The sequence below is a fragment of the Hemicordylus capensis genome, chromosome 6 (assembly GCF_027244095.1).
Source record: "Hemicordylus capensis ecotype Gifberg chromosome 6, rHemCap1.1.pri, whole genome shotgun sequence".
NCBI classification, from domain to species: domain Eukaryota; kingdom Metazoa; phylum Chordata; class Lepidosauria; order Squamata; family Cordylidae; genus Hemicordylus; species Hemicordylus capensis.
This window is the reverse complement of record NC_069662.1, coordinates 121,867,163-121,880,461: the sequence shown is the minus strand read 5'-3', so window position 1 is coordinate 121,880,461 and position 13,299 is coordinate 121,867,163. Positions and strand designations below refer to the sequence as shown.

Here is a 13,299-nt window from a genome sequence, read left to right as displayed (position 1 = left end):
TTCTGTGATAAGGGCAGTAGGGTACTAGGTGCTCTGTATACTGCCTTCTCTCCATTTCTTCTTCCACACCCTCCCCCTTTCATAAACAGCCCAGCAGTGAACAAGGAAGGAGGCACAGAGGAGGGAGCATGTGTTATGTGAAGATGCTCATGTGTGTGCGTGCAAACATGAAATCAAGCAACAGCAGCTATTGCTGCTTGAAAAATAAAGAGAAAGAGGGGAGTAGGATGTTCAGAAGCAAGCTGGTAGGATCTGACACCCTGTTTCAGATGCACAGTGGTCATGAGCCTCCACTGATTCATTTAGTCGGTGACTACTGTGGCAAAACAAGAGAACAGCAGCAGTGTTCCCTGTAGCAGGGATTCCCAGATGTTGTTGACTCCAACTCCTATAATTCCCAGCTATGGGCCATTGTAGCTGGGGGTGCTGGGAGTTGGAGTCAACAACATCTGGAAATCCCTGTTACAGGGAACACTGAACAGGAGTTGTCTCCCAATGTACCTACAGCCTTATGTTTTGGGGAGCTCAAAAGTAGAGCAGATAGTTTTTACACAAAAGACCCCAGGCTCAAACTCCAGTGGAGCCTGGACCCCAGGCTCAAACTCTCAGGGAGCAAGGCTGGGAAGACCTCCACCCAAGACCCTGAGGAACGGCTGTCAGTCAGAGTAGGCAACACTTGGGTAGATGGACCAGTGTCTCTCCCATGTTCCACGCATCTGTGATGCAGGGGCGGGTGTTTTCAGAATTGCTCTATTTTTGGAAATCCTGATTGTCTGAAAATAAACATATTGGAGAAAATAACCTTGGTTATCCAAGGTCCCTTTTATAAGCTTGAACTCTGTTTAATCAGTAAATCTGTTAACCAATTTAATCAGTTTTTTAGACTTCTGTGAGCCCTTTGGGAGGGGGAAGTCTTATAATTCTTTTTCTAGGTGAAATGCTTTGAAAGCTTTTTTGTTAATTAAAAAGAGTAGAATGAATAGTAGTACAGTCGTAACCCCTGTTAACTGAGTAGACACCACTTGAAGTGGTGATTCTCTTATATTTAGCAGGTGGAGAGCAACTGGCCCTATCCAGCCCCAGCACAACATTTCTCCAGTGGCTGTTGCTGGTATCTGTCTTATGATTCTTTTAGATTGTGAGCCTTTGGGGACAGGGGACCATTTTATTTATTTATGTATTATTTATTTTTCTATGTAAACCGCTTTGTTGTGAACTTTGGTTGAAGAGTGGTATATAAATATTTATTATTATTATTATTATTATTATTATTAGTAGTAGTAGTAGTAGTAGTAGTAGCAGCAGCAGCAGCAGCAGCAGCAGCAAAGAATAAATAATAGCTGTAGTGGTGGTAGTAGTGGTAAAATGTCAGTGGTGGAATTTCTCTTTAGAGTATTCCAGAGTGGTAGCAGTGTTAGTCTGTGTAGACCCTGTGCAAAATAGGGTCTTGTGGCACTTTAAAAACTAACAGAGTTACTACAACAGCAGCTTTCATGAACTAGTTGTGGGGCTCTCAACTTTGGGTGTCATTGGACTGCAACTCCCATCATCCTCTGCCACAGTTGCAGTTCAACAACATCTGAGGACCCATGGCTGAGAGACTGCTTCATCTTATGCATCACTGCAGTAGGCACTCATATGGTGGGTTGAGGAGGACAATCTAGAAACATTATCTACTTTCCTGCATGTTACAAAACATGCAGGAAAGTAGTTATTCTTTAAAAAAAAAATCCCAGTGAAATAACTGGAATTTTATTTCAGTGCTTCTTTAACTTTTATATACCAAATATTTCTATAAATCTGCGATGTAGACCATGGGGGAAATCCGGCAAAAAATATAACATGGAGACAAACCCTTGGAAGAGCACATTATTCAGAAAATGCTTTTGGTGCCACGCGTATGATCTAATAATGGTCAGAATGCAAACAAGATATTGGATTATGGTGGATTTTCCATTGCTAACAGAAGCAGCATGAAAGAAAAGAATAAAAACATTTACAAGATATTGTTAGATTTCTTGCACAGTTACACTGTCTATGGAAGTAAGCAGCCTATTAGCTATTCATTTCCTGTAATACCACAAGGACGATTCACAATGCTCCGGCACTGTCTTGATATTTTGCATCTGAAGATCATATGTGTAACATACGGATGGAAATATATCCTCAAGGTTAAACAAAAGAAGTGGAAATTGGCTGAAGATCAAAGTTTACTCACATTCCATTCTTTCCTTGCTTTTTATTATCCTGTCTAAATTTAGTCTTTTGTAGAAGTTTTTTTTTTTTATTTCCACAAGGGAAAGTTGAGATTAGATGACAGACTTAAGGTTGTTTTTTAACCTGTATGTAATTTGAAAGTTGCATTAAAGGGCTGAAGTATAGTTAAACCAGCAAACATTGAAAGCTACAGTTAATTCTGAAATGCTTTAAAAATGGAATGAACACTCAAAGTCTAGAGGTCTCTGATCAAGGTTGACAGAGGTGGCAATGCAAAGGATGAAAACGGGGAATGATTAAGACTTTGATCCTGCATGCTCACACATACTCAGGAACTACTGCAGGAGAGGGGGGGATTCTCAAGACAGGCAAAGAGACATTGACTGCCTTCAGATGTCATGGGGAACCAGAGGCAAACTCACCTTAGGTTCACCCCCTCCTGACGTCCGAATTATCAGAACCGTGGTTCCTGGACCCAAACACGGTTCCGATGCATCCCCCAAACCTGGGAATAAACCTCAGTTGGAATGAAGTTTCATTCAACAAACTGAGAATCTGTTGCCCTCAATATGTCACCCGCTGGACAACATCAGTGCAGCTTGCACAAACCAGAGTGAAAGAGAGGAAGCTCCTCTCTCTCTCTCAAGTGCAATTGGCTGCTGCAGCTGTCCTTCTTGCATTGAAGGAAGCTTGCACAGCCAGTTACTCCCCCTTTGGTCTCCCGGACTGCAAAGGACAATAGTCTGGGAGTGGATTAAAAGACGAGAATCATGTAATGAGAGTGCGTTCATGGTTTGTCATTGAAAATCATATGCTACCAGAGAATCTACATTCAGAACCCCTCAGAAACAACAAAATCCTGTACACCATGGGTTAGCAACCTATAGGTTGGCACCCTATGTGCACTACACCACCACTCACTCTGGGCCACCGCAGTGCCCTCCAAGTGCAGTTATGGGGCTGCTGAAACCCCCATTATTCCCTATGGGGGAATATCTTAAAGACGCATAAACTTTAGCAATTCACAAAAAAATCAGCCCTTTGCCCAATTCCTTTGGAATCTGGGTGGCAGCAGGCACCCATTCGGGCACTACCACCTGACCCACTCTTCTGCCCCCCCAAACCCCCTTTCTGCCCTGAATCTGCCCCAAATAACATCAACATCACACATCAACAACAACAGCAGAGCTTTGCAAAGAACCAGGCAGGTTTCCAAAGGTCACACACATCCACATCCCCCCCTCCAGAAATGCAATTGATCTACACACAACAGTGTGAAACAACAACAATGAAATGCACACTGCCCCACACACACCCTCCCAATGCAGGGTAATGGCAGCAGCCAGCAAAAAGCAAGCAAGCAAGTGTGAGATCACAGATGCAGCAGACACAGATGCAATGCCAACAACAGCATCAATGTGCCCTGCCCTCCCTCCCCCAAGCCTTTTTCATCCACAAGCAAGAGACACGGCTACATCTGGCACCTGGCCATAAAAGTGGGTTAACAAGAAAAGGTGCAAAACAACATTTTGCCAGTGGAACAGTGAGGTCTGGCACCACCTCCCACCTACACAAGTAAAAGAGTGATGATGATGACGACAATGGCACAGTTTTTTGGTGCATTTCTTTTACATTTCTGCAACAAGATGCCTGTGGCATCAGCAGCACAACCTATTGAGTAGATGCACACAATCTAGTTTGAATTTTGATGCTGCTGCTAGAGGTCACACACAATATGACCCAATCTTCATTGCAAAGAAGTCCACACACACAGAGAGAAAGAGAGATTCTGCCTGAGCACATCCATGAGGTCCCCCAAATACAGACACAACAAAGCAAACCATCCAAGGCATTTGAATAAATTTTAGGTTGTAACGGAGCTCCCATGGGTATGTATGTATGTATGTATGTATGTATTCATTCATTCATTCATTCAATTTCTATGCTGCCCTTCCAAAAATGGCTCAGGGCGGTTTACACAGAGAAATAATAAACAAATAAGATGGATCCTTATCCCCATAGGGCTTACAATCTAAAAAGGAAGCATAAGATAGACACCAACAACAGTTACTGGAGGTACGGTGCTGGGGGTGAATAGGGCCAGTTACTCTCCCCCTGCTAAATAAAGAGAATCACCACGTTAAAGGGTGTCTCTTTGCCAAGTTAGCAGGGGGTAATTACTATTACCTATGGAAGGTAATACATGCACACTTCCCTGTCTCACCTTTTCCACAGCAGCCTCCTGAAATTGAAAACCCCTCCTTGAACTCCCCCCACCCTTGCCCCTTCTTCGGCCCTTGCTCTGGCCAATGTGGAGTCAGTCAAGTGTGGCAAGAGGCAAAAGAGCCAATGGGAACAAGGAGGGAATCGCTGGAAGGGTGGGAAATTCAAATAGACGTCACAGACAAATGGAGACTGACTCTCAGAGTTCGCCACAAAACAACAAAAACGTTTTGTACCCAAAACAGGGGCGTTTCGATTTGTATACAGAACATTCAGATTTTGAAAATGGGTGTTTCATTTCGGCTACAAAACACCCAAAATGGCCATTCTGGGGTACAAAACGTTTTGTATCTGAAACATTTTGCACATCCCTATACAGATGTGTGTTGTAGCAGTGCATGCTACATGTGCATTACACATGCATACCATTGTGTAGTTCTTAATTTTGCTTTTTTTAAAAACCATGCAATTATGTCTCTCAGATGTTCTAAGAGATAATGATGAAAACAGAATGTACTTGTCTGTGCTCATTCTCATGTAATGATTTGCATGTTTTATTGGCATGCTAGGTTTTGGTCACCTCATCAAACAGTTGCTGACACTAGCGAGCGGTCGCATGGTATTGGCCCTGGAAGGAGGACATGACCTTACTGCCATCTGCGATGCATCAGAAGCCTGTCTAAATGCTCTGCTAGGAAATGAGGTAACAGATAAAAGTCAAATAAGTGGGAAGAGAATTCAAGTTTCCTGGACATTTTATGCCATGATGGATTATTGCATAATGACATCTAGAACAGGGGTTCTCAAGCTTCGGTTCCCGAATGTTGTTGGACTTCAACTCCCATTATCCCCAGTCACAACGGCCTTTGGCTAGAGATGATGGGATTTGAACAACATACGGGTACCCAAGGTTGAGTACCCCTGATCTAGAAGGAGAAGTGCCATTGGGAAGTGTTTAAAAGTGGATTTCATGTGATGGAAGAGGACGCAGTGGCTGAGAGGCTGCACAGCAAGCCACCCGTCCCAAGAGATGCAGGCCTGCTGCTTCCACATCAGCCAAGAGTGCATCCACACAGCTTCCAAAGACAGGTTCTGGTCCATGCCTCCAAAGCTGTGGTGTCATCGCTGCTATGTTGTTACTGCTGTTGGCCCTTACAAGGAACTTGTTAGCCCTTCCCCCTTATTTATTTATTTATTTTATTTATTTATTACACTTCTATACCACCCCAAACTTGTGTCTCTGTGCAGTTGTATCTTATGAGGTACAAGGTTGGAGGTTGGTTAAAAACTAAACAGGAGCACTGAGGCTAGCAGTTCTGAGGTTAAATGAAGCAAAATGAAAGAGGAGGCCACTGTCAGATAGGGATGTGCACGGAACCAGGTGGGAATGGTTCAATGGTGGTGGGGGGTCCCACTTTAAGGGCAAGGAGTGTACACTTATCCCTCCCTCTGCTTTTCCCCTGCCAGAACTTGGTATTTACAAAGTCCTATGGGGCAGCAGCATACCTCCCTGCTGCCCTGTCCTCTCCCTGACCAGAAGTGGCTGGAAGGAGCTTGCGCGCATGCGCATACCGCATTCACGCACGCACGCCAGCTCCTTCCAGACACCTCCAGCTAGGGAGCGTACAGGGCAGCAGGGAGATCCGCTGCTGCCCCATAGGACATTGCAAATACCGAGTGCAGGCTAGGGGAAAGCAGAGGGAGGGGTAAGTGCATCCTCCCCTCGCCCTTAAATTGCGACCCGCCTGCCTTCAAATGTCAAAACTCCCAGTGTTCAAACCTGTTTGGAGACCCGTAAAAGGGCCTCTGAACAGGTTCGTGCACATCCCTACTGTCAGATACAAGGAGCCACACTACCAAAGTTAAGTAGCTAAGGCCTGTGATAGGTAAGCTGGCATAATCTATCTCAGAGGTATGAGCTAAACCATTCAAATGATGGTTGTCCTTTATTTTCAAGACATTTTTCCTACGTGGGGTGAGGGTGGCTGTTGAGACATATTAACCAGCCTTGACAGAAGCCCTTCTCAGCTGTTTCTAGGGCCAAAAACAGCAAGAGCACTGTTTGCTCCCCTTCCCTTTTCTGCTGAGTCATAGGAACATAGGAACATAGGAAGCTGCCATATACTGAGTCAGACCATTGGTCTATCTAGCTCAGTATTGTCTTCACAGACTGGCAGCAGCTTCTCCAAGGTTGCAGGCAGGAATCTCTCTCAGCCCTATCTTGGAGAAGCCAGGGAGGGAACTTGAAACCTTCTGCTCTTCCCAGAGCGGCTTCATCCCCTGAGGGGAAGATCTTGCAGTGCTCACACGTCTAGTCTCCCATTCATATGCAACCAGGGCAGACCCTGCTTAGCTATGGGGACAAGTCATGCTTGCTACCACAAGATCAGCTCTCCTCACTCCTCCTCCCCCTTTCTCTGCCAAAATTCTATACTCAAATACAACACAAAAAAGAATATTCAGGGTAGAAACAAATCTTCAAAATAAATGTGCAGTATAAGGCAGAAACCCCCTCAAGAGTGAGGGGCGGCAGAAGACTGGCATGGTAAGAGGAGATTGAAACCTGAGGAAAACAGGGGAAGAGATGGAATAATTGATTCCTTGATTGATTGATTGACTGACTGATTAAGGGCGGCTTCACCGGAAAGTTAGTAAGCTGGGAACAGGTCAGGAAATGTCTGGAACCAGCCATGTGTGTTCCTTGAAGGAATAACATCTGAACGTACTCCAGTCCATTTCTAGGTTTGTGCACTGGTTTGGTGCTGCAGGGAAGGGAGCAGGAAGTGGGGAGTGGGATTTTTTTTTTTAAGAAAGCAGGCTTTTACCTGCTCTCCACTGCTGTATGCAGCTTCCTGCTGTGGCGGTGCTTGTCCCAAGAACCTGCGCATGGTGCCAGCACGCACATGGCATCTGTGCATGTGCAGGCGCCATTTGTGTGGTCATCATGGTGTTGCTGACACCATTTGCGTGGCCAGCTTGGTGTTGTATGGGCACCATTTGCATGGTCAGCATGGTGTTGGTCACCGCACAAATGGCACCTGTACATGCGTGGATACCATGTGTGTGCTGGTGCAGCATGCGGGATCTTGGGAAGCTGCATGTGGTGGCGGAGAGCTCGCTTAAAAAAAAAATTCCACTCCCCACTCCTCTTCCCGCAGCACTGAACCAGTGCATGTGCACATCCCTATATGGTTCCCACACCAAATTCCCAAAATTCACCTGAGATTTTGCACCAAACTTTAAATGTAGGCTACAAGTGAATGGCGAATCTATGGAGAATGCTAAGTGAATCTCAGGAATCCAGCACAGGAACCAGACATCAGTAGGTTCAGTCATCACGCCTGCTGCGAGCAGGCACTGTCAGTTTTGGCTATTTCCCTGATATATTCCAGCGGTCATGTGAAGGTGCCCTAAAAATAATACTATTAATCAAGTAGTATTTACTTAATCATGTGACCATGCTAGTTTTGACATTTTTTACCTGTGCAGGAGGTTGCACGGCCAGAAGAAGCTCTTCGGATTAGTTTCATGTTTCTTGTGTAAATGTAGCTCAAGGTGTGGAAGAGCCCTTCTGCAAGGAGAAGGCATCTTTGAATCCCCCTCTGAGGCCTGGTTTTCGAAACATGCTATTTGTTTAAATGGAGTGATGCTGAACTATCTGATTCATTCGTGGTGTAAATTGCCTTAATCCAGCCACTAACTTCCACAGTCAGCTAAAAGAAAAACCCCGTTTCAACCTCTAGTACCAAAAAAAAAAAAAAAAAAAGCTTAAGTGGAGTCCCCAATTATGATAATTTGAAGATACAATTCACTACAGGTGATTAATAGCCTAATTAGAACTTATTTTCTGGCAATTCCCTTTTACAAATAGTGCTAACATAGCACTGGCCTTCATTTAAAAACATTGGCAAGGCCAGTGTTGGCTTCTCATCACGGCACATGCAATTGAACTTAAATTAGGGAGGTCAGGAAGGGCCTTTGTAAGGCACTCTGCAGTTTGTCAGATGTATTTATTCATGTGCTGAGGATTAGAATTCATAAACATGAATGCAGGGGGCTTTGGAATACTTCTGCTTTGCCTTTGTTGTTCTTGGCTGGAACCTGTCAATGCAGCAGTATGCTGCTCTTTCCATGCTACTATCCGTTGTTGTTGGGTTTTTTGGTTTTTTTAAAGTCTACAAAACAAGCAACTGTAAAACAAGTAGGGACTTCCAGCATCCATGGGGAGACAGTCAGACATGAAGATGTAAAGTCACAGGCCTAGCAGTGAGAAGAGCTTGTTCAAATTAATTTGTCTTAATCCTTGGACGGAAGTATTCTGACTCCCAACAGGGAAGAAACAAACATGAAGAGATAATTAGTTTCCGCATTGGTATTTGCCCAAAACTGATCCATTTTGTAAGCTACGTTAGGCCCATTCACACATTATGTGCCACACTCTTACAACGAGTACAGGTACGGTCATTCACATGCTATGCCTAACGTAGGTACAGACGTACACTTCCTGTCTGTACCATGCATCTGAAGGGCCTATTTAAAGGGCAGCTTGGGAGTGCTTCTGGACCCAGGCCTCAAATCTGGTTTCTCAGGTTGAGGTTATGGCCAGGAGAGCTTTCTATCAACTTCAGTTCATACAACACCTGCAACCATTCCTTGAAGATAATGATCTCAGAAGAACTGTGGTGCACTCTCTAGTAACTTCTAGGCTTGACTACTGCAAGGTGCTCTGCGTGGGGCTGCCTTTGTGTGTAGCTCAGAAACTTCAGTTGGGTGTCTTGGAAAGACCATTTTATGCCTGTTTCAAAGCAACTGCATTGGCTGCCAATAGGTTTCCGGGCAAAATACAAAGAGCTGGTAATTATCTTTAAAGCCCTAAATGGCTTAGGACCTGGTGACCTGGGAGCAGGTGCGGGCCGTGAACGTGCCTTCAGGGGGGCAGCGGGCGGCTTCTTTAAGTGTAAATGGAGCCAGTGCTCCGTGCTGCCCAGCAACCCCCGCGGTGGGGAATCACCTCCACCACTCACCTGGCTCCCACGGAGGTGAGCCCCCGCCAGCGGCCAGATGTGTGGCGGACGCGATTCCCCGCCGTGGGGGCTGCTGGGTGGCACGGAGCACCGGTTCCGTTTACCCTTAAAGAAGCCGCCCACCACCACCCCGGAGGCACGTTCAAGGCCCGCGCCTGCCTGGCAGAGTGTCTTCCTCTGCGTGATCCCCACCTCACATTAAGATAATCAAGAGAGGTCTGTTTCCGTATATGGCCAGCGTGTCTGGCAGTGACTCAGGGGACAGACCTTCTCTATAATCGCTCCTGGGCTGTGGAATGTGCTCCCTATAGACATTCGGGGTTTAACATCTTTACCAGCTTTTAAAAGAGCTCTTAAGACACACTTTTTTAGCCAGGCATTTAGTAATCCTTGAATGTGTTAACCTTTTAATTGATGTTTACATTTTTTTAATTGCTGTAATCTCTGAATGTTTTAAGTCTTTTAACTGTTGTTTTAATAGTTGGTTTTATTGTTTCTGTTGTGTTTATTTTTGTGAACAGCCTACAGCCTTTGGAGTCAGGAGGTATATGAATTAAATATAAACAAACAAACAAACAAATATATCCAGGTTCACTTTTAACATGAACACAAGTGCAGTCATTCACACAAACACATGTATAAGTATACAGACATCTGGGCACTCCTATAGCACAATGTCCGAATCGGGTTATCGTCTTTCACTTAATAAATATGGCAGCAAATCAAGTACAGGAGAATGTCTATATTCGTGGGGGTTCCGTTCAGACTGCAGCTGTGAGTATGGGAACCGTGAATTTCGACTTATGGGATCCTATGGGGTTGTGAGGGTTAGGTACCTGGCCAGCCAGAAATGGCTGAAAATTGGCCAAATTTTCATGGGTGGGAGCTTCATAACCATGCTCTGCTGCTCCATTGAGTCGTGCTGTGCCCCCAAATTGGTTGAAAATTGGCGTGTTGCTTTTTTACAAAGGTGGGAGCCATTTTGTGACTCTGTCAAAGAAAATGGCAGTGGAAAATGACCTTTGCAGTCATTTCCGGCCACCTCCAACCCATAGATACACAATGTAGGCATGTTTTCCCCCTTTTTTGCATGTATGCTAAGCTTGGGTGTCTTTTTTGTGACTGAGGATATGCAAATCTGCAATGGGACCAAACCCATTGCCAGCAGAAAATACTGGGCTGAAATTGGGAATCATTGTTTAAGATGAAAATTTATTTCCCTGCGTATGTATAATGTATCTAGATCTCATGGGAACATAGGAAGCTGCCATATACTGAGTCAGACCATTGGTCTATCTAGCTCAGTATTGTCTTCACAGACTGGCAGCAGCTTCTAAAGGTTTCAGGCAGGAATCTCTCTCAGCCCTATCTTGGAGAAGCCAGGGAGGGAACTTGAAACCTTCTGCTCTTCCCAGAATGGCTCCAGCTCCTGTGGGAAATAGCTTACAGTGCTCACACTTCTAGTCCCCATTCATATGCAACCAGGGTGGACCCTGCTTAGCTAAGGGGACAAGTTATGCTTGCTACCACAAGACCAGCTCTCCTCTCATAGGACCTTGTTTATGCTCACAGGCAGCCTAACCATATTTGCATGTAATGTGGAACTGCAGGTCCAATAGACCTGCGGTTCCGCTCCCCACCCCACTCTCCTGTCTGAATTTGGACATAACAGAGACAAGGGAGGCTGTAGTCAGTGAGAGAGGAAGTGCAGAGAGGAAGGAGAACTGGCTGTGTAGGCTTTCTTCTTGCATGAAAGACAGCCTACACAGTCAATCATGGCTGGAGAAAGGGAGGAGCATCTTCCCTCAACTCCATTAACAGTGAATGCAGCCTCCAGTTATGCATTCACTTTTAACACTCCACAATGGAAATTTCAGGTATTAGCAGCTCACTACAAGCCAAGGGTTCAAATTGGAGTTTGCTGATCATAACCTCAGGTCAATTTCTGAATGGGACCAGAATTGCATGCATTTGGACGTACAAGTTTGGCAACCTCTGCCCACTTTAACTCCGGTTTCCTGTTAAGTGTGAATGTGGCCATAGTTTGCTTCTGGAACCAGCCATTGTGCAAGCGGCACAAGGGCCCAGTTTCATCTCCTTTTCTGGCATGATGGCTGCCGCTTCAATTGTGCTGCCACAGGCAACTGCCTGTATCATCAAAACCAACCATATTTCCTTTGAATATGATGCCTCAGTTCTAAGCACATTTGACTTGGAAGTGAGTCCCATTAATTTCAGTGTATTTGATTTCCAAGTATGTGTGCTTTGGATTGCAGCCCAAATTTGGAAATTACACAGAGACCTAACTTGAATCCAAATCACACTTACTTGCATTCCAGTGAAACCAATGGGACCTACTTCTGAGTGTAAATGTTTTTTAGGTTTCAGGATAAAGTTGAGGATCAGGGGCATTCCTGCAAAGGGACCCATATCAATTTACGACCACTGTTTATCAAGACAAAAATGTGGAAATGGATCGAGGCTGTATGAATATCCAAAGACCAGGTTTCATTAATATGAGCACAGCAGTGTAAATGAACCAGTGGATTTGTTAAAAAATAAAAGGCTAATCAGAAGTCTCTTTCCAGCTCTCCCACCTGGGGTTGCCTCTTAGAAGGAAATCCTCTTGAGAGGTGTGAAAAGATTAAGCCGTTGGAACCCCCTGAAATCTGAAACAAAAATACAGAAATCCCTAATTCAGGTATACAAATAATAATATAAAAAAGGTGAGGTTAAACTGCTGTAAAATGTCCCTGAAGCTTTCTGTTAGTGATTTTAGAACACATCCATTACACAGGCACCTGTCAAAACAAAAGGAATGATGGTTTTGGCTAATTTAAAAAAAAAAGAATTGCTTACAAGCCAGCAAATTGTTCAGATCATCATACAGTTTTATGGTACCCCTAATCTAATGGAAGAGTTATTTTCCTCAGTAGCCGCAAAACTAAAGAATTTATCACCATCAGAATTTATCACCATCTGCTAATTTAGTTTTTGTTTTGTTTTTTTAAGAAAGAAACACTTGTAACAAGAGTACACCAAATAATCCTGAGTGATTTTCCTAAAATTGAAGACTAATAATGGATAAAACCTTTTGCCTAAATCTAATGTCCTGAGCCACCTAATGGTGCAGCAGGGAAGTAACTTGCCTAGGGAACAAGAGGTTGCTGATTTGAATCCCTGCTGGTATGTTTCCCAGTCTATGGGAAACACCTATATTAGGCAGCAGTGATATAGGAAGATGCCTAAAGGCCTCATTTCATACTGCACGGGAGTTGGCAATGGTAACCCCCTCCTATATTCTACCAAAGAAAACCACATGGCTCTGTGGTCGCCAGGAGTTGACAGTGACTCAAGGCACAATTTTACTATGTGCAGTTACTCAGAATTAAGTTGAATTACAACAATTGAGCTTACTTCCATGTAAATTTGATTTAGAATGGGTGCAAGCAATGAAATAACCAATCCCTGTAAGATTTTTCTGCTACTTGAGTTCACAGAGTTCACAGCAATTAAGGTCACACACTGTTCTTTTTCTGAATGGGGAAAGGATTCCTATTCATTGCATTACCATTCTGTCGAACAGGCTAAAATCTATTTATTTTTTAAAAACCATGAACCCCACTAGATTGGGGCTTGGGGCTTTAGGGGGGAGTTGCTGCACAATGTGCCTTGCCCCAAAACCCACTTTGGGTTTGGGGGCAAACCCAGGCACCCCCCAAGGGGTAAAAATCTTCCCCAAAAAATCATTTAAAATCACAGGAATGTCTGATTGCTTTGGGGTTTTGGTGGTTTCTGGCAACCATGGGTGCCTACCACCCACCCAGATTTTTTG

General features: G+C 44.4%; 1 protein-coding gene across 31 annotated transcripts in view; it reads left to right on the top strand.

Moving 5' to 3' along the window:
* HDAC9 (histone deacetylase 9) overlaps window positions 1-13,299 on the top strand; it is a 670,023-nt gene that overhangs the window by 619,924 nt on the left and 36,800 nt on the right. For 30 of the 31 annotated variants that reach the window (XR_008309711.1, XR_008309710.1, XR_008309709.1 and 27 more), the window contains one exon: window positions 5,010-5,143. Coding sequence is in view for 27 of the 31 variants with exons in the window: in XM_053261002.1 (XP_053116977.1) it covers window positions 5,010-5,143 (134 nt within the window). In the remaining 4 variants the exon portion in view is untranslated. Of the gene's footprint in view, window positions 1-5,009; window positions 5,144-13,299 lie in introns of those variants that run through there. The other variant, XR_008309713.1, reaches the window with a different exon arrangement.